At 36.8% G+C, this 26,259-nt stretch overlaps 1 protein-coding gene across 1 annotated transcript in view; it reads right to left on the reverse strand.

Moving 5' to 3' along the window:
* The window catches only part of lrp2a (low density lipoprotein receptor-related protein 2a), a gene marked incomplete at its 5' end in the record, with an annotated part of 103,155 nt that overhangs the window by 73,579 nt on the left and 3,317 nt on the right, over window positions 1-26,259 (reverse strand). The window contains 15 exons of the mRNA XM_081367703.1: window positions 537-740; window positions 884-1,024; window positions 2,761-2,963; window positions 3,074-3,280; window positions 3,830-4,053; window positions 9,092-9,261; window positions 10,228-10,356; window positions 10,452-10,571; window positions 11,262-11,405; window positions 11,520-11,636; window positions 11,744-11,857; window positions 13,721-13,831; window positions 15,091-15,207; window positions 15,481-15,603; window positions 17,257-17,370. Of these exons, the coding sequence (XP_081223829.1) occupies window positions 537-740; window positions 884-1,024; window positions 2,761-2,963; window positions 3,074-3,280; window positions 3,830-4,053; window positions 9,092-9,261; window positions 10,228-10,356; window positions 10,452-10,571; window positions 11,262-11,405; window positions 11,520-11,636; window positions 11,744-11,857; window positions 13,721-13,831; window positions 15,091-15,207; window positions 15,481-15,603; window positions 17,257-17,370 (2,238 nt within the window). The remainder of the gene's footprint in view (window positions 1-536; window positions 741-883; window positions 1,025-2,760; window positions 2,964-3,073; window positions 3,281-3,829; window positions 4,054-9,091; window positions 9,262-10,227; window positions 10,357-10,451; window positions 10,572-11,261; window positions 11,406-11,519; window positions 11,637-11,743; window positions 11,858-13,720; window positions 13,832-15,090; window positions 15,208-15,480; window positions 15,604-17,256; window positions 17,371-26,259) is intronic.

Raw genomic sequence — 26,259 nt, forward strand, 5'->3', positions numbered from 1 at the left:
CCAACTTGTGTCTTACAGGTGATGAATAACATGAACTGTCTATATTTTTTGGGTTGAGTCAGGAGGAGGACTGTATTAGTGTCCTGGATTTATTTTAGAAATGTAGTCCAACACCAGCGAACACATTATCTCATGTAGTTGGCCTTTGAAGGTAGCTGATAGCGGAGATCACATGCAGCGAAATGTGTTGTTGGCACACAGCAAACATCCCGAGGGCTGAATGGAGTATTCAGTGAGTATCAGTTTCTCACTTTATCTGCCTACAGGTCAAGGACATTTCATCAAAGATGTTGTGCTTTTGTTCACCAGCAAAATGAATATGATTTTCAAAATGAAAATGATAAGATAATTATGAACATTTCAGTGAATATAAGCAATATATATAATCATATACATTTATATATGATATTTATACATATTTTAATATTACTAAATATGTATCTATAATACACACACACACACACACACACACACACACACACACACACACACACACATATACAGCAGCTTTACTGTTAAAAACTGGCCCTTCTCACCAGTTCCATCAACTTTCTGTTTGTAGATGATGTCCTTCACTGTATCAGAGAAGAAAATTGAATTGTCTGCAGCACTGAAGTCCACTCCAACAAAATAAGATGGAGTTCCTGTCACAGGTAGAATGACGTCTTCTTGTGTGGACAGGTTGAATGGGATTCCTCTGACCGCCAGCTGACTGGAGAACAGCAGAAACTGCCTCACAGCTGCAAGAGACATATTTTTCATTATGTGTTTTCTTTAAACATCAAGTTCTTGTATCTCAAAAGGTTGATGTCTTATATAAAAACATAAGATGCAAATGCTAATCAAAGAAACAAACACAAGGTGTGACTAAGATCTGTCTTACCGATGCATCTCTTGCCGTCAGCGTGCAGATCGTAGCCCATTCGGCAGCGGCAGCGATATCCCAGACCGCCATTATCAGTTCTGTGACTCAGAACGCAGATGTGCTCACAGCCTCCTCGATCAGTGCCACAGGGGTTACTTACTGGCCGAGCAAACAAACATACATGTCACCAGAATAAAACCACAAAAAGAATAGCAAATCATTCAGTGTTTTTGTTTTAAACCTCTCCTAAGCACAGTGATTAATTCACAGGTGTTTGACTGCCGTCCAGGATGCAACAGGACGGATTAACATAATGTTTACACTAAAAATAAGATGAGATCACATTGCATTTCTGATTATATTTATGAGTGGTTTTATTGATCAAAACAAAACTTTTTGGACCACACTTACACCTGTATTTAGCGCTGATCAATTGTGAATGCATAACCAGTGATATAAACAAGGTCCATGGAAACAGGAATGGCTCAGTAGTGACCACCAATTTACGTAATGGAAATCTCTGATAGTCTATTGCAAAATATTCAAATATGTATATGTATATATATATATATTTATGTGTGTGTGTGCATGTATCAATTTGCATATCTGGATTTAAACTTAAACTGAATTTAAAAAGTTTAAACTTATACAAATATATAAACTTATACAAATATAGTCTATTTTATACTTAGGCCGTGTGTCCACCAAAGCGTTTTTAGCCAGCTGAAAACGCCTAGCTATGGGCGCTTGAGAGCGTTTTGGCAGTGCAGCATTTTTTTCAGTTGAGACGCTGTGCTTGTTATAATACGGAATATCCACGAAAGTGTTATTAGTATCTCATTTCACACATATTTTGTGTCTGTGTCGATTCTATATTAAAATGTCGATACAATGTAACTTATTTTTCTTATTCTGGCTCTTGTTTTAAATTATTTTGTTCCATTATTATGCTTGTTGTTGTCATCTGTTGACATTGTACAAACAGAATGTGGCGGTTGGCCAGTGTGGTATTAGTCCCGCCCCTCCTCCATAGTGATTGGACAGCTGGGTATAAAGTGACAGTGATGAGCGCTGCGCTTTACCCAAAGTTGAATATTCCTCAACTCTCGGCGACCAGTAAAAAACGCTGGGCGCGTCGGTGTGAAAAAAACGCTCAGCGCCTCGTTATGCTCATGGTGTTTTAAAAATGCAGCGCTCCCATTGAAAACAATTGAAAAAATACGGCAGCCGTGTGAAAACACGCTTTTGTGGACACACAGCCTTAACATTAGTCAGTTCTAATGACAATTGGTATTTTCAGTATTCAGTTTAATTCTAGTTCTATCATGAAAACTCTCGGAAGACTTTTAGCATGGTAATGGATATGATAATGTTAATGTATTTGGTCTTGGCGGATTAGCCTAGATCTGCTACGCTGCAACTGCTGAAGAGCAACTACAGGAACTTGCTTCTGCCAAAACATACACTGATATGCTGCTGTGAGTATGCAAGACATACTGCTGCTGCACAAATAGGATATTTATAAATTACCCATAGCAGATCTATACAGGTGGAGCTGGGGAAGGTGGAGGGTTTCAGAGGAACTGCTGCAAACTGCTATTGTGAATGCTAACCAGACATTTAAATGTTGTGAGCAGCAAGCTCATTGGCTGGAGATGCGATATGAACCAATCAGCTTGTGCCAAGTAGTTAACACTGTGTGAATATCATCAGTTTGCCTCAATGATCTATAAAGCTGTGCCTCATTGCTTGAAAATACTCATAGAACCAAAACCACAGTAAAACCAAAACTGCACTGAAATCACATACTTATCGAACTAAAATTCTGTTGGCGACATCTAAGCAGTTTAATTTTAATCATACTGAGTGGCACATGCACTTTCTAGGCTGCTTACCAAAGGGCTGTTTGTATGAATGGACCACAGTCAGACCATGTGGTCTCTGAGAGGTCTTGTAGAGCTCTTGAGGACTGTTGTCGCTGTATTTATTAGCCTTCATAACTGCCATCTTGGTCCAGTCAGTGTAGTAGACCGAATGCTCGAACAAAGCAATGCCAAATGGATGAGGAATCACAGAACCACCATGAACCACCGTTTTCCTATCGGAGAATTCAAATAAGAGCCTAATACACTTCTGAAAAGTGGAAACAACATGGGAAAATCAGCATGCATTCCCAAATGAAACATCTCTGCAACTTGTAGAAGATACCTGTGCAAGCCATCGTAGGTTGTGGTTTCAATATAATCGTAACGGCTGTCCACCCAATACACTCTCTTGGCCTCAAGGTCCAAAGTAATCCCAGCAGGCCAGCCGAGTTTGGTCCTAATGATCCCATATCGATTGGTGCCATCCATGTAGGCCCTTTCCAAACCTGGTTCCCCATTCAAAGTATCCCAGTCAGAGAAGAAGAGGTACCTAAACTCAAACACAATAAACTCATTGTGACACAAGTATAATCACATTTACTGTCTACAATAAAAAGAGGAAATAATCTTATATTAAACCATGATTTATCAATCTAATGTTGCACTGAAAGACTTGAAGAGCAACTTGAATTTCAAAGGTATTTACTCTAATATACTGTTAGCGCTCAGTTTGGACAGTATTGGGTTACAGATAAACCCTTGGGGATAAGAACGAGATTTTGAAATAAATACCCAAAGAACTTTATTTTCAAACACGATCCATAGCGATTCAACTTTACGCATTATTTGTCACTTCTCAATTTAGCAGGGGGCCACCTGGCAATACGGCCCTATCTGGTTTCCATGAAGCTCATCTTTGCTTAATTACTTCTGACTAATCCTTACAGACAGTGTACAACATTCCCGTTCTCAGTATCTGATGCTGCAGATCCGAGATCAGCTTTATGATTTCACTAACAATGGGCGCGGATTATGTGGAGGAAGCTAGGGTAAGATTAAAGTCAATGGGAACCGTCTAACCTCTCCTCTGGGAACTCACCCCACAGTCGGGTCAAGCGCGAGACCTCTTGGGTTGCCCAGGTGTTCGGCGATCAACGTGACCCGGTTGCTCCCGTCTAAGTCCACCATGTCGATTCTGTTGACGCTGCCCTCCACCACATACAGCTTGTTATTCACCCAGTCCACGGCAAGGTTTTCAGGATAGTCCACGGATACGTTCATTACCACCTGCAAATGCGACCCATCCATATCCACGGAAAACACCTATTTGGAGAAAACACCTGGTTAGGGAAGCTGTTGCTGAGGTTTTAACATTGCTGAAAAGACCGGCATTTGTTGTAGAGTTCTTAAGTTTATTACACTGAAATAAAGTTGAAATAAAATGCAAGTTGATAAAATTACTAACTAAATTACTAAATAAATAAATATATTTGATATATATATATTAATATATAATATTATAAATAAAATATTAAAAATAATAAATATGATACATTAAATAATTAATATCAATGAACCAAAATTGCTAAATAAATAAATGTATTTATATATTAAATCTAAAAATGATTAATAGCGTTTTTTTTTTATAAAAATAAAATATTAGATGAAAAACTTATACTAAACAAAAATAAGTAAAAAAATTTAAAATAATTAGAATTAGTGAATAAATAAACTGAACGAAAGCTAAAGCTGAAATAACAAAACTTACACCTAAATAGCAATATTAAATAAAATAAATTTTTAAAAAAATTCAAATGATAACTGAAAAATATAAAAATAAAAGCTAATTTAAAATATTTATAACAACTGTTATACCATGGTTTGTCTGAATACTCAATTCTGATTGGCTGGAAGGTGTGCAATAAAACCGTTTAATGGACAGCTAGTTCCAAGTCAGTGTAATCACTGTGCTATATTAATGTGCTGTTTTTATTGAAGCACACACAGACATGTGTCACTCGCACACAACGGAGATCGCGCTGCACACCCACAGAAACTTGTTATCAACGCTTCCGCCTTAACTTTTATTAATAAAAGTAGCATCACTACATTATATTTCTCAGCAACGAGGGGGTTTCATCGCTGGTTTTGAAGTAATTCAACTCACAGATTCTTTGAGAGAGAAGCTGCACACAGACGCAGTTAATTCACACACACACACACACACACACACACACACACACACACACACACACACACACACACACACACACACACACACACACACACACACACACACACACGGGCTGGGTATTAAACGATTTGAATGCACCTTGGCTTCGCGTCTGGTGGTTCTTTGCCTTCATGTCATGCATTATAATTGTTTAATGCACAGCTAGCTTTAGATTATTTCTTACTAATAGCATATAAATAATACTAAAACAACACAGGTTCAACCAGCTTCACTTTAAAGATCACAATAGACAACCAAACTCATAAGTTTGGCTGGTAAACAGCATGGCTATGCTTTATTTCCTAGTATGCTGCACGAAATCAACCTATGTAAGTCCAACCTGATCTAAGGTTTAGAATCCTACCAAAACAATCAAAACTTGGTCAAAACTTGACATTATATTCTCTTCTTAAATAATCATGGGTAATAAGATTATTGTCTGGCTTGTATCATCTAACATCTGAGAGGTTGCCTTTCTCCGCTGCCCCAGAGGTGGTACTCTGAAACCACTGCCCTACTGATTAAAAGATGGCACCAGTTTCTCAGGCTGGATCCCTTGGCATCATAACACAAGCTAAGGCACCATTGCTCTTTGCAGGCTTCGCCCTTTGGAAACCAGAGCCAAACGTCTAAAAGACTATGATTCTTAGCTGACCCGTTTAACAGAAACTCAAGCTGTGAAGGTGGTTTGGTGGTGTGGCTCTTTCCAGACCCCCTGCGAAGAGTCTCTACCGGCATTGTGTTATGTTGGGGTACTAATCGCAGAAACCCGTCTCCTTGTATGTACCCACTTTTTTTGCTCCATGGCTGATCTCCAAATCACGAAGTAGCCAAGAGTTTGAAACAAAGCTCTTTGAGCTGGCCAAAAAATGCGTAAAAAAGGGACTGAACATGGGGAACACGAATACTGCACGGTCACTCCAGATCCTCTCGGGTTGCGTAAAATTACGCAGAAATATGCACGCATTCTCCTGCATATCAGACACTTTCTGGAGATTAGAAAAATGTAGAGTCTAGCACCGATGTGAGCCAGTTACCGTGACTGCAGCCCTTTGGGAGCCAGACTGCTCGCCCATTATTATCGTATTAGCAGTATCTACAGGCATCAGTTGAAGAATTCCCTTTTCCGCTGACGGAGAGCCAACTTCCTTCATAGCCTCAACACCAAAGCACTGATAGTTCTTTTTTTCCTCATATTTTTTTTGTGTTGGGGAGAATTTTGCAATTAGCAAAACAAAACGGAAAACAAAGGGTTTTCAAGGCACTCTCAGTTCTATGTTGGGAATTAAGGAAAGAATATTAGTTTTTAGAATATAACTTTTTGGCCGTTGTGCACTATTTTCCAATCATTAAACTGATGAGAGTCAATTATCCCGCTTATACTACGGTTACCACACTTCAAGGCATGGTTCAGATGCTGTATTTCAAGACATTTGTCAGGTTTTTGTCCTTAAAATGCTCTTGTGTGTAGGACTAATTTCTTACGCATCTCTTCCTATGCCAAAACGTCATTTTAAAGCTATTAACAAAGAACTGAGCCATTGATAGCAGTTATTAACAGTTAATAGAGAGAGAGAGAGAGAGTGAGAGAGATTAAGCGTGTGTGAATTACCTGAGTCTGTGTGTGTCTCAACAGTGTTCGGCAGCAGCGTCTCTACTAATAGCGAAACTGTAAGTTTATCAGATTCAAGAACAGCGCCGTTATTTCCACGCTAGTGAGAAATGGGATGTAGCTTTTAAGTTGCTAAACTATTTTACTGATAAAATCATCAGAGCAGCGCTGACAACACATTTCTGTGCGAGTGTGTGTCTGAACTATATGTGTGTGTGTTTGAAAAGGAGAGAGAGAGGGAGAAAGTAAGTATGTGCTTTCCGTACATAATACATTTTAATTTTGTGGCAAGAAATAATTTGTCGTTTTATCCAATTGTTTACTATATTTATTTGCTTGTTCAGTGTCGTTGTGGGCTTTGGCTCTTTTGCTGTTGTAATCTGTAAGGACCTTTGAAATAACTGAAATCATTTGGCGAAGTGATATGGACATGCGATGCGGTCAAAACCTGCCTGGAACTACTTTAGCTGTGCGTTTCCCTGAAAATAATTACAGAATGTTTGTCAACCAAATAGATTCAAGCGTACATATACAACATATACTATACTATTCAAAAGTTTGAGTTTAGCATGATTTAAAAAAAATAATAATAATACTTTTATTCAGCAAAGGTGCATTAAATTGATTAAAAGTAGCAGTATACACACTATATATATATATATATATATATATATATATATATATATATATATATATATATATATATATATATATATATATATATATATATATATATATATATATATATATATATATATATATATATATATATATATATATATATATATATCCTGGGGTGGAAAAAACAATACATTTCTAGCAGCACAACTGTTTTTCACATGTTTATTGAGCACCAAATCAGCATATTAGAATGATTTCTGAATGATCATGTGACACTGAAGACTGGGGTAATGATGTTTAAAATTCAGCTTTGATCACAGGAATAAATTAAATTTTAAAATATTATCATACTAAAATAGAAAACAGTTGATTTTATGATAATTCACAATATTACTATTTTTACTGTATTTTTTTTTTATCAAACAGATGAGCATTCAAGAGATATTCAATAAAATCTTACAGACCCACACTTTTAGATGGTAGTGTGTGTATATATTCATATAACATAACTACTACAGTAAATTCACATTACACAATCATTAACTTGTTGCAATCATGCATTTGAGAGGTATATGAAGTTGTAACCTATTTTTAGTGAAAACAGATATTATATATAGACGTTAAATCTGTTTTAATTTCTAAGTGGGTCTCTGAGGGTTAACATAATATTTCCTGGTCCTGATTGCTTCAGGAAGAGTTTAGGGAGGCTTGGAAGATGCTGGCACACTCTGTTTGGGCCTTTAGCCAAACGTTGTTGCTGGGGTGTATGAGGTGAGATCAGAGCAGTCTGACTGGCACAATGATTGTATGTGTGAGTGTGTGTTGAGGGTCAGGGACGTTAGTACATGTCCAAGGAGGAAGAGCTGGTATAATGCAGAGCTTTGTTATCAACAACAAATGTAACATCGATATCTCTCGGCCTGACAAGGTTAGAACTTCAGTAATCTGTGAAATGCCACTTATTAAATTCAGGAAAGCTGAGAAGCCGTGGCAGGTGCCAGAGCATTAAATGAATGCAAGTGGGAAACATTAATGCCACACACTGAGCTTTGAAAACAATGAGCAGTAAAGCAATTAGAACTGGCCGATATAAATCTCAAACATTCACAATATATCCAATGATATTGCTAACACCATAAAAATATAATCAAGTTAAGCAATATTGTAAATATTGCGCCATCATTTTTTTAATAGATTTTAACTGTTTTCAACTTGCATTAAACAACTACTAAAGGCTGTTTGATGGAAATGTTAGATTGAAAAAATTATTTACAAAAATATCAACCTTGTCTGAAAGACTGAAAAATATTGAGATTACACACCAGGTCAAACGATTGGGATTGATACGTTTTTAAAATGTTTTTAAAATAAGTCTCTTATCCTCACCCAGGCTGCATTTATTTGCATTTATCTGCACTAATTTAAAATAGAAAAAATGTGAATGTGAAATATTATTGTAATTTAAAATAACTGTTTTCAATTTGAATATCTTTTAAAATGTAATTTATTCCTGTGATGCAAAGCTGAATTTTCATCATTATTCCTCCAGTCTTCAGTGTCACATGATCCTCCAGAAATCATTCTAATATGATGATTTGCTGCTTAGGAAACATTTCTTATTTTTATCAGTGTTGAAAACTGCTTAATATTTCTGTAGATACCAAACATTTTTCAGGATTCTTTGAAAAACACAAAGTTCAAAAACAGCATTTTTTCAAATTTTGTAACATAAATAAATAAATGTCTTTACACTTTTGATCAATTGAATACATCCTTGTTGAATAAAAGAAAAAAGAAAAACTCTTATATATAATATAATTGCCTAGCCCTGCTCATTTTTAGGAACTATATGAAACCTGCAAGGATTGTTGTTCTTATTCTGAGGTCCATTTTACCTTATTTTGGATGGTGTCTGTCCAAAAGACCCTGTTCAGCTGGTAGTGGAAGTCCACACCAACAGCAACTCCTCTGTTCTGGGACTCAACCAGGGTTTGAGCGCTGTGTCCGTGGACATCAGCAATCAGCAAGTCTCTCCCATTGGAGAATATCAGAGAGGGCATCCCAGCTAAAGATAACCAAACAAAGTGGATTCATTTAGGAATATGCCTTCAAAATGAAGGATACGGTTTGACAATCTTCAGACAGCTCACATAATATAATGTACATTTGATAAGACATAACTAATGTGAGAGAGTTGAGGATTGGCTGTTTGGTGCCAGCGCTTGTTATTCATTTTCCCAGGCCTGCCAAACAAATGGTTGGGAGGCAGACATTTCAGGAGCTTAATAACATGATGGCATTCAATGCAAACTGGGGCGCTTGAAGAGAGATGGCCTGCTAAAAGCCTGATTAATGGACATAAAAGATAACAGTTAGCACTAGGAATATTAGTCTGAAAGCCATGATACATAAGTGAAAGCATGCAGGAAAATACAATGCAGACATAACAGCAAAAAGATAAAAACAAATAAATGTATAAAAAGAACAATACTAAAAGTAAAATATATTTATATTACTTAATTTTAAAAAATGTAAAAAAAATTTTTGCGAAGATTTCAAAGGACGTCAACTTTATATTGTAATCATTATGAACACAAGCTGTAATCATTGCCTAACATGTTCATTGTGTCTTCTTAATCTGCTACATAACTTGTATTATCTTATATCTATGACACACTGTGATGAACTTTCCACAGTTACTGAGCGGAACTGAATTGCGCTGAATGTCACTATTGTCTTTTTCAGAGCAGAATGTGATTTTGTCTCATATTTTGTCTCATAGTTTGCATCATTGATCGTTATTTTCCTGTTTATCACTGTGAAGCAATTTGAAACTATATTGTATAAAGTGCTTTATAAATAAAGGTGACTTTACTTGGCACTCATATCTGACTGATAACAGACCATGCATTTTTGTGAAGCTGCTTTGAAGCAAATAAACTTGAATTAAACAGAATGTCAATGAAGAAATTCCAGTACTCCACCAGACAGCTTCTACACACAGGGATGTTAGAGGCCTGAATGAACCTACATGAGGGATTTGCTCGGCAGTATCTGTGCTGCTCCAGAAGGTAACCCTCTCGACAGCTGCAGCGATGGCTTCCGATCCGATCCTCGCACAGCTGGTCACACATACCCCATAGACTACAGTCATCATAATCTGCATGTGCACAAAATACAGGGATAGAGTTGAGTTCATGTCAAGTTTGATTGAGTGTGTGAATAACCATTTTCATCACCAATCAAACGTGTTACCGATGCATGAGCGGCTGTCGTTTCTGCTGACCACATATCCTGGAGGACAGGCGCAGGTTCCTCCGTCAGGAGAGGCGTGACAATGATATTCACAGCTCAGGGATGCACAGCGCCATATACCTGACACAAAACACAGCTACGTCACTCGAAATGTTAGATTGATTGGTTGGGTTGTGGTTTGCTATTGGTCGATCTCATGTGAGTGACAGGTTGTCCCGCCCTCACGCCAGTAAACACGTCATCAGAGAAGAGATATCATTAAAGATGAGGGCACATGAATAAAAAAAAAAAGATAAATGTGTTGTTATTGTTACAACTGTAAAAAAAAAGTTTTAAGAAGTTAATAAATAATAATAAAGGTAATGAAAAAAGTCAATAGTAGATAAAACAAAGGCTATTGGAGTATGTTTTATAAAAAATACTATTTCAGTCTTTTCACTTTTCACTCTTACTTTGAAAGTCTTTTTGATTCTTTTGTTAATTATTTGTGTTGTTTCTACACCAAATAAAATAAAATAAAATAAATAGAATATAAATATTAGATCTGAAATAACTGAAAATAAGAACTGAAATAAAATAGGTTTTAAGTTGAAGTACTAAAATGACTAAAACTGAAATAAAATCTAGACATAGATATGATATACAGGTAGACACTAAAGGTACAAAAGCACATAAAATGCATCGCAAAAATAAAAACTCAAAATATAAAAATAAAAGCTGATTAAAAATATGAATACATATTATAATAGGCTAGTATATTGATAATACTAAAAGAACACTAGTGTTACAGTGGCTTTAGTGGTAACTCACTGCAGTTGCGTCCAGCAGTGATGTTGGTTTCATCTTCTCCGTCAGGACAGTGTACCGTCCCGTCACAGAGGTGGTCAAGAGGGATGCAAACACTAGAAGAAGGACACGGCCATTCCCCTGGATAGCATTCACGCTGTACATTGTCTAAACACATCACATAAAACACAATTTCAGCCCATATTCATATTAAGAAAACAATGAAAATGAAGCCTGGTTTTTGCAATAATTAGCATGCAGAGCAACAATTCAAATGTTTACCGCAGCCTTTCTCATCCGCATTGTCCTCGCAGTCGTCCTCTCCATCACACAGCCAGACCTGATGAATGCAGCGGCCGCTGGGACAGGTGAAGTATGTTCCTCTGCAGGTTGGGTAGGCTGTAGATAGCATATACACAGGCTTTTCTAAGCTACTACTTTATGTTACCTTTTTACATTCTTTATGATTTAGATGTGGAAAAATGTGCAAAATGAAATCTACGTACTGCAGTTCTGTTCATCACTTCTGTCTCCACAATCATCGTCGTGGTCGCAGACGTATCCACGAGGAATACACTCTCCGTTACTGCACTGAAACTGACCGCTGCTGCACCGCCGGGCTGAACACAACCAAGACACATCCATGACACAATTTGACACAAAAGTTAAATATAGTTTAATACAGTGGAAAATAACTACACGAAAGTACATTTTTGTCATTGTTTATTCAACCTTGTGTCGTATTCACCCAATATATGCAGTATATTATGTATATTATGATTCATATGAAGTATATTATGTATACATATGAAGTATATTATGATTCATATGAAGCCATACAATAGATCTGTGTGCGGTCAGTTCTAAATTTAAGCCTGTCAAATATCATTTGTCCCTGTTTTCAATTCCCAAATGCCGCATTTGAACAAATTGCACCAGGTTTGATATCACTGATGGCAGACGTAATTGGTTTTCGAATGTCGCGGTGAATCACGACAATAAAAACAAGACTGCGAATGGGACAATCAGTGAAAAATAACTTAAATTTGCTTTGTTCGTTTCAAAAAACGATCAAATGGCTTCATAAAAATTGAGAAGTTGTGCACAAGTCACTGTTATTCATATTTTTTTATTATGCTTAGCATCTTGTTTTGTGTTTCACAGAATCAGGGATATTAACTAAAATTATTAAAAAAAAATATGTTAATTGAAATAAAGCTGAAATAAAAAAAAAATTATATAAATATTAATTGAAATAAGTTGAAGTTGAAGCACTAAAACTACTAATTTAAAATAAATATTAACAAAAACTTAACTAATACCAAAACTGAAAAAATAAATAAAAATAACAGTAATACCAAAAAACTAATAAAAAAGTATGTAACAAAATTACTAAAATGTAGACTGAAATTGAAATGTGAACTGAAAATATAAACATAAGCGTGAATCAAAATATGAATAAAAACCTTAATACTAAAATAACAGTGCACAGAACAAAATGAGAAAAATATAAATATTAGGTCCCACTTTGTATTAAGTGGCTTTAAGTAATATGTACTTACATTGAAATTAATAATTTGATACAATGGACTTATTGTGTACCTACATGTTTTTACATTGTACTTACATTTTAAAAATTCCTGCGTGTAATTATAGCTGTAATTAATTTATGTAATTACATTTGTAATTACACAGTTGACCCTTCCCTTACACCTTAAACCTACCCAATCCACCACACCTGTCCCTAACCTTACCCGTATCACACCTCAATAGCAGCAAAAGTGTTTTACAATACAACATGAACACAGTAAGTACATTGTACTTATTTTTTGATGTAAGTACATAGAACTTAAAGCCACTTAATATAAAGTGGGACCAAATATTATATATGTGACCCTGGACCACAAAACCAGTCACAAGTCGCACGGGTATATTTGTGGCTATAGCCAACAATACATTGTATGGGTCAACATTGTCGTTCTTTTATGCCAAAAATCATTAGGATATTAAGTAAAGATCATGTTCCATGAAGATATTTTGTAAATTTCCTACCGTAAATATATAAAACATTTATTTTTGTGAGTGAATGCAGTGAGCAAATGTGAATGGACAACTTTAAAGGCAATTTTCTCAATGTTTCGATTTGTTTGCACCCTCAGATTCCAGATTTTCATCTGGCCAAAAACAATATTGTCCTATCCTAACAAATCATACATCAATGGAAAGCTTATTTATTCAGCTTTCAGGTGATGTATAAATCTCAATTTCAGAAAATGGACCCATGTGACTGGTTTTGTGGTCCAGGGTCACATATATTAAATATTATATATATATTTGCATTTTTCTCATTTAAATATATTTCTCACATAACCAAATATTATAGCTGCAAAATCGTGCAGTGGTAAATGTAGCGTAAACATTTTCCAGGCCATCCAGTAGATGACTGTGTCTATATACGTGTCCTGCCAGGGAAAGATACTCACTGCAATTGGCCTCGTCTGATCCGTCTCGGCAGTTGAGCACCTGGTCACAGCGCTGGCTCCTGTTATAGCACGCACCGTTAGCACACCTCAGCTCCGAGCACTCTGGGTACACTGAGAAATAGAGACTCTGTCCATCACTCAGTCATTCAATTAAATATAATCACTGAGTAATACAATCCAGCATCCACTGAGGTACGCCATACAGTGAGTGCTCTTAATGTACAGTACGAGCAAATAATCAGCATAAAGCTAATGTGGAACCAAACATAAACCGTTATGTGTGTAGTAAGTCTGTTGCAGTAAAGCAGTATGTGATAAGAGCTCAATGATGGCACAGAAACTGAACTGACACTTGCACTAATCCACGGAGGAATCTGCAATCAACTCTGACAAACAAGAAGCATATTGTGGCCATTTCTGTCCATCAGCGAGACTCTTAATCTTACAAATTGATTAAAATGCCAAAGGAGCCTTTGAGGGAGGAGGAAACACACATACCTTGTGTATGTGTGTGAGTGTGTGTGTTTCCTCCCTCAAACAATATGTCATATATTCACACTATAAAATTATATTCACACTGTAAAATTAAGCAATATCATGAATTTTGAGATGTTTATGCACTTATTTTGATATTTAAGTGTCATTTGAGTAGTTTTGCTTCCTCCCTATTTTGGGACTTGCAAAAAATTAGTGCATTATTAAAGCAAATTCATTAAATGCAATGCAACTTTGCATACTGAGTGGTATATATTGTTATTAAGCAGCATATATATGAAAGTTATTAAATAAGAATCTTATATTTGTTCATTTCATGAAAAACTAGGTTTTTACTGTATTTTACTACTTGCTTTAACCATTTTGAACCTAAATAGCTGCAATGGTGTTTGGTACAAAATGTCTGACAAAAAAGGTTTGGGGATAGCAAGGATGCATTCAATTCATCAAAATTGACAGTAAACTTTTACATTGTTACAAAAGATTTCCATTTCAAATAAATGCCGTTATTTAGAACTTTCTATTCATTAAAGAAATATTCCACAAAAATATGATCAGTTGTTTTCAACATTAATAATAACAATGTTTCTTAAACAGCAAATCAGCATTTTAGAATGATTTCTGAAGGATCATGTGACACTGAAGAATGGAGTGATGATGCTGAAAATTCACAGGAATAAATGACATTTTAAAATATATTCACATAGAAAATTGCATCACAATATTACTGTTTTAGCTGTATTTTTGATCAAATAAATGCAGCCTTGGTGAGCATAAGAGACTTTTTGGAAAACACTGTTGAATGGTACAACACGACTGTAAGATATATTTAGCTATTTAGCTCTATCACACACACACGCCAGCAGAATACTTACAGCAGTTCCTCTCATCTGCTCCATCTAGGCAGTCAGGCACTCGGTCGCACCTGTATCCTCCCGGGATGCAGGCCCCGTTCGTACAGGTGAACTGTGAACCGGAGCACGTCCTGCCAGCTGCCAGCAAAGATCAAAGAGACATGATTATAATACGAGTGCGCTGGGTGGTCCTCGTCTTCACTAAAGTGGGATGCTCTCCCTACGACACATGCACGCTTTGCCTTTTGTTTCTCATACTGATGCCTGCACATCTGAGATATCGTGTTTCTCCGACATGACGGAAATTACATCCCGGTACATTACTGGGAGTCAATGGAGCTCTCAGCTCTGACGGACAGTCGTAATTGAAATGGAAGCAGAAAGTGAGGGAGAGAGATAAGGAGTACTCACGGCAGTGCTGCCTTTCATCGGAGCCATCCTCGCAATCCTCCTCATCATCGCACACCCAGTGCTGAGGAATGCACTCGCCGTCACTCAGGCACTGGAACTGAGCGCTCTCGCAGGTGGGCTGGGCTGGAAGAGCGCAATGAGACGGCATTGTTAACCAAGCTTGAGGAGATTTGAGCTGGCCTGCGCTAAGAGAGCTCATTTCAAATAGCTCAGAATTCCTTGACAGATTTCATAAATAGAGGAACGCAAGAACAGACATGGACAGAGAAATAAGCATGCCAAGAAATTGACTTTTCTGATCATATTAATTGAACGTTTTCCTTATTTATTGGGCCAGAGTTGTTCGGAATAGCATGCTATCTATACCATTTCTGAAGTATATAGTATGTACACTTTGCATACTAGCAGATCAGATCAGATCTGGGCTGAATTTACTATACAACAACATAATTCGCTGCTTAACTATATCGATGCATCACTACTGGAGAAATTAACTAGCTTGTCACAATTGTTTACATACACTGAAAAAAAATTGGGTGTAGAAAAAAATTTCACTCAAGAATTTGCTGGTAAACTTCTCAATTATTTACAAATAAATGGCGAGCAGCACATTGAATTAAAGTAGAAAAACTGAAACAGGTTTTTCTTGTAAGAAGTAATCCAATAATCATTGTTTTATTCACTACTTCGAAAAATCTTTTCTTATAGCGTAGTAACATCCGTCGCACATCAGTCGTTAATGACTTCATGCACAGGTGTTTAGTAATAACTTCTGCAAATTAATCGATTCATTAATGTCTGATTATTATACTTAATTTACATGCAAAAGAAAGCCATTCATTTTTTTAATCACGTTGTAATTGCTGTACACTTTACTCCCGTACCATAGGCTATATATGCAGGTCATGAAGCTGTAACGTATAATCTGTATATTCTGTTTTGGTTTGGTTCTGTTTGCATGTGTTCCTTGTCATTGTTAGTTGACCTAGGCTGTGTCTGAAATCCCCCCCACACCCTTAAATAGGGCACTATTCGAGGGGACAGCCATTTGTAGTGGTGTCTGAAATGTAATCGAGTGCACTCATTTAATCCCACAATGCACCGCAAAAAAACGCAGCTGATTGTTTTGTACACAGACAAAACTACTAGTATACTATTATACTTGTATGTGACCTTTCAGTATGTACAGAATACCTACTAAAATTGCCAAAATGTGCAGTATGCAGCAGAGTATACTGCACTGGGTATTGTGTCCCACATTGCAAAGACCCTAATTTGACCTTTTAACTTCTTAATGTTTAATGTTTTCTTCTGGACTGGATCTGTGACAGTCATCTGAGCAGATTTGTAGTGGTTCCATAGGTAGCAAGTTTTACAGCAGAATTTATTGTATTTATTACTTTCAATTCTTGAATACATGGGCTAGAATGAATGTTTGAAAAGAGCGCTAACGCTACTGCTCACTTCCTGTGTGTGATTTTACATGCTTGATGACGTACTCTTATTTAACTTGTGAGAAACATGTTTTTAAAGCCCAAAAAAGGCTTTAAAATTCATGTTTTATGACTGTACATAATTTATATCAATAAAAGTATGTGAAAAAATGAGTCAACAAAAACTATTCTAAAATCCCATTTTAAATTCCTGAGGGAACACATGGCTAATGCTAATTCTGTTCCGGGTTTATGGATTACAAACTAAACGGCTCTATTTCACACTTGTCACTCTTTATCAGCGTTCAGTGTGACCTTGTGATTGTCTGGAAGAGTTACTTACGGCAGCCAATTTCATCTGAGCTATCCGAGCAGTCGGTTGTCCCATCGCACCTCTGGCTTGCTGGAATACAACGGCCCGTCCCACAGTGGAAAGACCCAACCTCACAACCTGAACCTACACAGAAAATGACAAGATATTGTGACGATCTGTTCTAAATGAATAAATATACACATAAATATTAACAACTTATACAGCATATTTATAAACAAATATATAAATTAAAAGTTGTTCATATATAAAAAAAAACCTGAAGGGACGCTAGCTGATAGGCATAATTTCCCACATTAATTATATGCAACATTCTTACCTGAGCTTTGCCCTATCATTGTGCCAGGTCTAAATGACAGATGCCTGAACCTTTTGCATCCATTAGCTTTTAAAAAGGGGAGAAAAACTCACATTCATCAATCAGGCCTACGGGCTTACTCAATGCTGACCAACAGATAGCAACCAAGGTTCTTGCACATAGACTTGGAAGATCTACTCCCACAGATCATAAAACCTGACCATGATGGGTCAGTGAAGTCCAGATAATGTAATGTAATAAGAAATAATGTAAACATTGCAGGAGTTACAACACAAGATAAGGTTCAAAGATCCCCCCCTACATGGACAATGCCCTTCTCTACATAAACCGATCCAAAGACCTCTGACCGTTCTAGATGCACTCGTACAATGCAAGATTGCATGATACATGCAAGATCAATGTTGAGGATCCATGAGAACGCCTTGAACGAGAATCCTTGTCAACTATCTAAAAATGTATATTGTTTGCGTTATAACAATGATCATAGAAGACCTCGTCATCTTTTTTGAAGTGACTGTATTCTTTATATATTGTACTCTGCATTAACATTTCTGAACTATACTTTATTTATTTTAAAATCTGCTATATTGTTTATTTTGTACATTTTAATAAAATCTGGTAAATCAAAGACGCTTATTATTATTATTTCCCAAGTTTATTTATCATGATTAAACATTTAAATTTAGTCTAAAAGAAAATTATATTCCCTTGGCATTCACAGAATGTACAAAGACGTAATTAAAATTAGATGCAATAATGAAAAATTACCATTTAATTTGAGTTTGAGAAATTAAAATGTTTCTTCTTAGCCAAAAGTTGCACAATACTGCAAAAAATAATAAAAAATTCTTATTTTTGACTTGGTTTCCAGTATCTAAACATCCTTATAATAAAATAAAATTACATTTAAGCAAATTTGTATAAGCTATTAGAACTCATAATTTGTATTACCCCCTTTGCAAACTGTTGCCTTTGGATTTGTCTTAAATAGACAATAATTTAGTGACCAAAATTAGCTCAAAACATAATCCTAATTCAAGATACATTCTCTGTAAACAAATATCACAATTTCGTTTCTTGCGTATATCTTGTTTAGATACTCCTGTGAAATCAACTAAATCAATGCATCACCCATTACCCCTCTGTGATTACTTCTGAAAAGCAGTGAGTGCACTTCACTAGTCAAGTGTGCATGGGGTTGTGTCATGCCATTGATGAAGCATTCAGACAACCGAATTGACAGCTAGCGGAGCCAAGCGTGCCAGTCGACGAGCAGGCACTAACTCTCCTTCATCTCAACCCTTCCTTTTGATCTCTCCCTATGAGTGACATCTGAGGAGATAAGGTACCACCCCTCTACCTTCCCCGACAGGCTCCAGGACATATCGACACCATCAGCATAGTTCAGCCGAGGAGCTCTCCGTCAGGGCCGTCGCTCGGACGAGCGGAATGTGGGATTCTGATTGTCTCTCGCTGACACTGATGAATGGTGCATGCTGTTCCTTGTCAGAAATGTAATTAGGATAAATATCGGTACCGGGTGGTACCGTAGCCCTTACACCCAAATTCCAAAAAGCAAAGGGAGATGCAAGGTGGAATGACGTGGTGAAGTGCTGGAGGGTTGGAGAGTGGGTGAGTGAGTATGTCTTATCACCAGTTACCTAAACACACACATATACACACACAGTCTGCTGGTCAAACGTATGTGATATTCCCAAAAAGAAGCTGCAGGAGTCAAATTCAGAAGTTCCTAGAACTTAAAATGAAATGCCCCATAATTATTTGATTGTTCCCATTCAACCAATGAAAAGGTCTACCAATAATTTCAGTTTTCATGCGCAATGTTTTTGTCAAGCAAAACATTAAAAGGGTCAAGAAATCCAACATATCTTATTTTGCATGCCCTCTGAGGGCAGGTTTAGTCATACTTAGGAACTTTAATAAACTTCCTAGTATAATTTATCCGGCACTGTTTGTGCTACACCGGAATGATCACTGAAACCAACTTTTTAAGATAAGGTGCTAAACCAACCCGATCTCATAGGAAAGTGTAAGTATTTTATGAAGTGGCGATTTCATACGAATCCGTATGATGTGAATCATAGGAAAATGTTAACGTGATTTTTAGAAAAAAAAGTAAGCATGAAGGTTCTACCCTAAACATTATCTGTAAGTAGACTGTGCAAAATGAGCGAATGAGCCACCAATATTCACTGAAATATAAAATAATTACAAATTTCCATGGGATTGTGTTGTTAAACTAAGTGTCCAAAGTCCAAACTTACACCTGGTTCACCTGGCTGACCTAAATTCACACTGAAATCTAGATACCAAAATATCACAGATATTAGATTTGAGGGCTCTTTTGACTTGAGACACTAAACAACCACATAGCAACACCTTAGCAACAACCCAGAACATTCCACAGTACCAGTTCATGGCAACATTTTAGCACCCGCCCAGAACATTCTGCATATAGCAAAACCCTGGTAATCATTAATTAATAAACCAATAATTTACCAACTGCAAAGCAACACTCTACCAACCACCCAGACCATCCTACAACTTACATAGCAACACCCTAGCAGCCGCCCAAAACATTCTACCAACTACATGGCAGCGCCCCAAGCAACCACCAAAAACATACCAACTGCATAGCAACACTCTAGAAACCACCCAGAACATTCTATTAATTGCATAGCAACACTTCAGCAACCCACCCAAAACATTCTACTAATTGTATTGTAAGGCCATAGCAACCACCCTGAACATTCTACCAGTTGCATCGCAAAAACCCTTGTAGACATCCATGACACCCTAGTATAGTGGCAGGGTTGTGTACATATATTTTAAATAAACATCAAATAATCACAAAAGAAAGCATAAAATGTTTTACACACACTTTAAATAATTATATTATATTTATTTATTATATTTCTCACAGGTCAGAGAACACACCTCATCACAGGTATACTTCTCAATAAAATGAAAGCAATTAATAAAAAGAAATGCATTGCAAGTATTTTTTCTATTTGATTATTAATATCCAAGGTATGGAAGCTTGTTTCCACCAAGGAATACAAAAATGTAAAAGATAATTGTGAATTTCTATCTCACAATTCTGACTTTCTCACAATTTCTGAGAGAAAAGGTCATAATTTTGAGTATATATCACGCAATTCTGAGAAAAAATGTCATAATTGTGAGTTTATATCACGCAATTCTGAGAAAAAAGTAATAATTGTGAGTATATATCACACAATTCTGAGAAAAAAAAGTCATAATTGTGAGTTTGACGCAATTCTGAGAAAAAAGTAACAATTGTGAGTTTATATCACTCAATTCTGAGAAAAAAAGTCATTATTGTGAGTATATATCACCTAATTCTGAGAAAAAAGTAATAATTGAGTTTATATCATGCAATTCTGAGAAAAAAAGTCATAATTGTGAGTTTTATTTCACGCAATTCTGAGAAAAAAAGTCATAATAGTGAGTTTATATCATGCAATTCTATATATATTCTGACTGTAAAATCAATTTGCTGGATCTCAACAAGAGCCTAACGCTGATCCTCTTATTCCATCACACTGCACTGACTCACAGTCCTAAACAATGATAATGATCCGACAAACAAAAAGCCGCTTCAGATGAGTAAAGAAAGCATTTTGAACTGTGAAAATCACTCCAACCTCAATAAATTATCATGAACAAAAAGGTTTTTCATTTTAATTTTTCACGAAGCCTGGCTGTTTGGATCGGTTGAAACAAGAATCTTATCTGACCTGATGCCTTTTAGGAAACTCATGTGACTCAGTCAAACACTCCGCCTGCCAATAGGAAACTGAGAACTGGGCTAAACTACATCATGAGGTCATCGTTGACATTTAGCCGGCCAGTAACCTTGCTAAAAATCTGAAGTAATATGTTTAGACATCCGACTGACAAAAAATGTGTCTTACAGTGCAACAAAGTAATCTCTAAATGGATGGAGGAACAACTCCCTCTTGTTGTGAGACGTGGCAGGTTGGAAGTGTTTAAAGGAATAGTTCATCCAGAAATGCCATACAAAACCAGTTCACAGTAACAATGACTGTCAGGATCTGAAAAAGACAAATATTCAAAATTCTCCTTGTCTTTTCTACAAAAAAAAAAAAAAAAAAATCCAAAATTGAATACATTTTCATGTTTGGGAGAACTATTGCTTTAATGTGCTGTGTGACAAACTCTGGCGCTTCTGTATGCAGGTAAAATATTGCTCTCAATAAATACCTCTTCAATATTAATTTAGACCAAAAACATAATATCATAGTAGACAGCCTGTTGGTTCTGTGCCATTGCAAAACAAATGTTGTATTAGCAGAGCATTTATTATGTATGAGTCAGAAGTTTATCAGCCTCGTTCCCTGTGATGTACTCTTTAATAATGGATTTCGTCCTCTGCCAGAAGGCCACGGGGTTCTGCGCTTGAGCCGCGGCGCTAAAAGCTCAGCGAGGGCCTCATAGCGAGAGGTCTAGACCAAACACCACAGCAAACGCTTTTAAAGCATGCCAGCCAAATGGGCTTCCTTTTTAACTCCTTCGGCAGCCAATTGGGAAACGAGCCTTTTTCCTGCTCAGTTTACTAATGATAAAATTGCTGCTCTACTCGCTCAAAGGAACCCTTTGTTGGTAGGACATGATCCCGGAGGTTTCAGCCGCGTCTGTAACGCACAGGTAGACAATTGGCATATACAGGATCTGGGAGGTAAGACGCTCTTACTGACACCCGCTCGCAATAGAATTTTAAACATCAGCCATCGGCCGTTTCCGCACACGCTGCCAGGATTCGAGGGGAAAAGATGCATCACGTCAAGGTTCAAAAATAACACACAGACACAGAATATAATTTTCACAAGGGTTATTATGGTTAACTAAAACTAAAAACCATTAAAAAAAATAATTACTTAGCTGAAATAATATAATATATATATATATATATATATATATAAAAAAAAATATTTCAGTTCTAATTTTCTCTTAGTTAAAGGGATAGTCATATTCAATTCTGTCATTAATTATGTCGTTCATCTTCAAAACACAAATGAAGATCTTTTTGATGAAATCTGAGAGATTTCTGTTCCTCCATTGACAGCTACGCAACTACCACTTTGACGCTTCAAAAAGTGAACAGATTGAATTTAGGCTTTTGTTCACATATAAACTTTCATCAACTCACACATCAGTTGTGGTAATGGAAGCTAAAGCATGTTTGCTTGACGTGCGAGAACCAATGAGGTTCATTCTCATGTTACACATCATGTTTGAGCTTCAGCAAGAACCAATGAGGTTGGTTCTCATGCGTCATGCGTTTCAAGCTTCTGTTTATGTTCGCTGATCAATGTTAATATGTGGATAAAATACTAAATTAAATCTATTCATCATATAAAGCGATTGTGTCATTTCAGAAATTTTTGACTAAACCGCTCAATTCATATGGATGCGTTTTACGATCTCTCTATGAAAAGTCTTACGGGTTTTGAACAACATGAGGGTGAATAATTAATAAAAATGAATTTTCATTTTTCATTTTTGGGTGAATTAAATGAAAAGTAAAAATTATAAAAACTATATAGACATTTTAAAAAAAATTAATAAACAAAACTTTAACTAAAATGAAAATGAAAACTAAAAAACTATAACAGCATGTTAATGATTTTCTCTCTCAGATTAATTGTTTTCTCTCATTTTAACATTATGAATCAGCTATACATTAGCCAAACAGCTTTTAACAACCTTTGCCAAGAGCCGAAACCTATCCGCCGACCGCATCGTAAATAAAGCCTGCGTTTCCTGACAGTATCAGCAACTGGGAAAACCGACAGGTAAAGTGAACAGCGGCAGGCCTATCCTATTCCTGCACTCAACAAAACCAAGCATTTAGCCCCGTAATTTCCTGGGGTGTCTTTAAAAGGGTTTTATTTGGACGTCTTAACTAAGATTGCACGAATGACAACAGTTATGCGATTGTCCCCGGCTGGCCATTGTGAGGAGAGCGGCTTGTATTATGCAAATGCCGTCCTCCTGTTGATGGGTCTGAGCTTGTTTTTCCTTCCTTCATTAATGTCTTTGCTTACCCTGTTTTGTTCCATTTTCTGTTTCCTTTTTTGCCCCCCTCCATCCCCGTCTCCTCTCTGGGCATGTCTTTTCTAATTAGCCAACTTAAACCCTCAGCAGGCAAGAATCCCCAAAACTATCTGAGGAGAAAAACAAGGACGCGCCAACGTCAGGCCACAAAGAGAGTGCGGTGGAGGAATTTTCATTAGAATGAAGCCTCCCAAAGGCTTAGACCCCACTGTGAGACCACAATGGCACAATGGCCTGGCTGGCGGGACTGCAGCCCCATAACTGAAAGTGTCAGCACGCCAAAAGGGCCGATGGAGACGGATAGCAGAATGGGGGAATACAGTAGAGCTTCCTGCGAGAAAGAAAGCCGAAAAGAGGCCCCCGGAGCCCATCCTCCTCCATTCTGCCATCCCTCTTTCCTTTAAAAAAACGAAAGGCACTTGCCAGCCACTAGCCCCCCGAAACATCTCTTTCCAGTCCCGCGGGGGCCATGGGAGAGGTGCCGCTTCTTTCATCAATGCCGCCTTGTTTTGGGGGGCGGCTGGAGTGAATGCCTGCGCAGGAATGGCTGGCAAAGCCCAGTGCCAAGGCTGGCCGGCCATACCGTGGAGCAGAGTGCCGCAGCCCGTTTCATATGGAAATGGACGACGCTGAACGCAGTCAATTGCTTTACAACTGACTTTGGCTCGCAATCGTAGAGAAAGGACCTACTGGTTCGCGAAGGCGGCTTGGCATTGGCCGCGAGTGGAAAGGAGGCAAACATTGAGTCGGAGAGCCTATTAAACCAGTCAGATCAGCACCGCTGACTCCCGTTAGAAACTTTACAATGAATTAGCTGTATGTGAGACCGAAATATCATCCAAATTAATTGAGCGTTTTGAAATAATCAGCACTGGCAGATAACTGTGCCCGAATGGCAATTCCGACAAATGTGTGTTCGTTCCAAAATCTACAGGCAAACATGTCATAGTGTAAAAGAAAAATAGCATGCATTTTTACAGCATTTATTCATTGAATCTATAAATATACTTTTCATTGTTCGTTAATAGATGTTTAAAATGCATTAGCAAATGCAGAAATTAACATTAACCTAGATTAATAAATGCTGTAAAAGTATTGTGCATTTAGCAGGGTTATTAATGTTATAGTGAACTAAAACTAAAAGCATAAAGCATACTTGAAATAAAATAAAACATGCAGTGAAATAAAATATTTGATTTATTTATTTTAAAATATTTTATTTTACTGTAGGTTGTTGCCCAGGCAACTTTTATCATTTAGTTGAAGAAGATGAAGTACTAAAATAACTAAAACTAAATAAACTAAAACTAAAAACAATACCGACATATTAAAAAAATAAATACAAAAAAAAAAAAAATGACACTCAGCAAAATTACTAAAACGTTAACTAAAATTTAAATCGTATTCAAAATATGAACAGCTATAATAGTATCTCGATGATACTAAAATACCACTGCATTTAGCTCGCAATTCTTAAGGCATTAACTAATGTTAACGTATAACTTATTTTTTAGCTTATTTTTAACTTTAGATTTTTGGGTAAACTATTCCATTGGGTGGGAATATATATCATCATTTACTTTGTTGGAACACAACATGAGCTGTTTTGAAAGACAGTGGGATCCAAAACAACATTATTAATATTATTTTTTATTATTTTTTTGAAGCATGGGAAGTTACTACAATGTTTTTGTAGAAGTTGGCTGGTTATAGCCACTGGATAACCAGCTGTTTTGATGATCCAATGATTGTTAATAGTTTAAAGAATGCTTGTGTGAACAATGGATGTGCATCCTGAAAAAGGATGTGTCAAGCCAAAACACATTGATCAACACTTTTAATGTTTTAATGATTTAGCCCAGTTTAGGCTTTGTATGCCTTGGAAATGTTGTTGTTTCATCTGATTCTCACCTCTTATGTATTTAATGAGCACCACCAATGCATTTACAGCCCTGCAGCACACCCAGTTTGAATTTCATTGCATGAGCAAAAAACACTGCAACATTTTTAAAAAAGATCCTCTTTTGCACAGTTCACAGAAGAAGAAAAAACATACAAGTTTGGAACGACATGAGGATGAGTCAAAGATCACAGGCTCGTCATTTCTGGGTGAACCTCTGTGTATCTCTTTTAAGATACAATGATTCGCAATGCACTCAGTCTCATGCAGTCAAACGGCAACACCAACACACAGGCGTCTCGTCTTTCTGATGGCACTGCGGCAGTGACTAATACGGCCACTGAGGGTGCTGTTTACTCTGAGAGGATTAGAAGTCTTCATTAGTGCCAACTGTGTTAACTTCTGTTCCTGTTTCTAATACAGCAGCCCTGTTGCTCAAGGACTTATACCGGAAAGGCCCAGACGCATGTGTGAGGTTTAAGGGGCACGTGCATAACAGGAAAAATGGGATTGCGGTATTTTCTCACTGTTCAAAACGCAGACGTCATCACTGTTTGTTTAGCTTGTTCACACATTCCTATAATAACCTATACGCAGAAATTATCACCAAACATGCATCAAGAGGACGTGCCATTCTTTCTAGAACAATCAACAAAGACAATTTGAAAGCCGT

The sequence above is a fragment of the Scardinius erythrophthalmus genome (assembly GCF_964197995.2).
Source record: "Scardinius erythrophthalmus genome assembly, chromosome: 6".
Lineage (NCBI taxonomy): Eukaryota > Metazoa > Chordata > Actinopteri > Cypriniformes > Leuciscidae > Scardinius > Scardinius erythrophthalmus.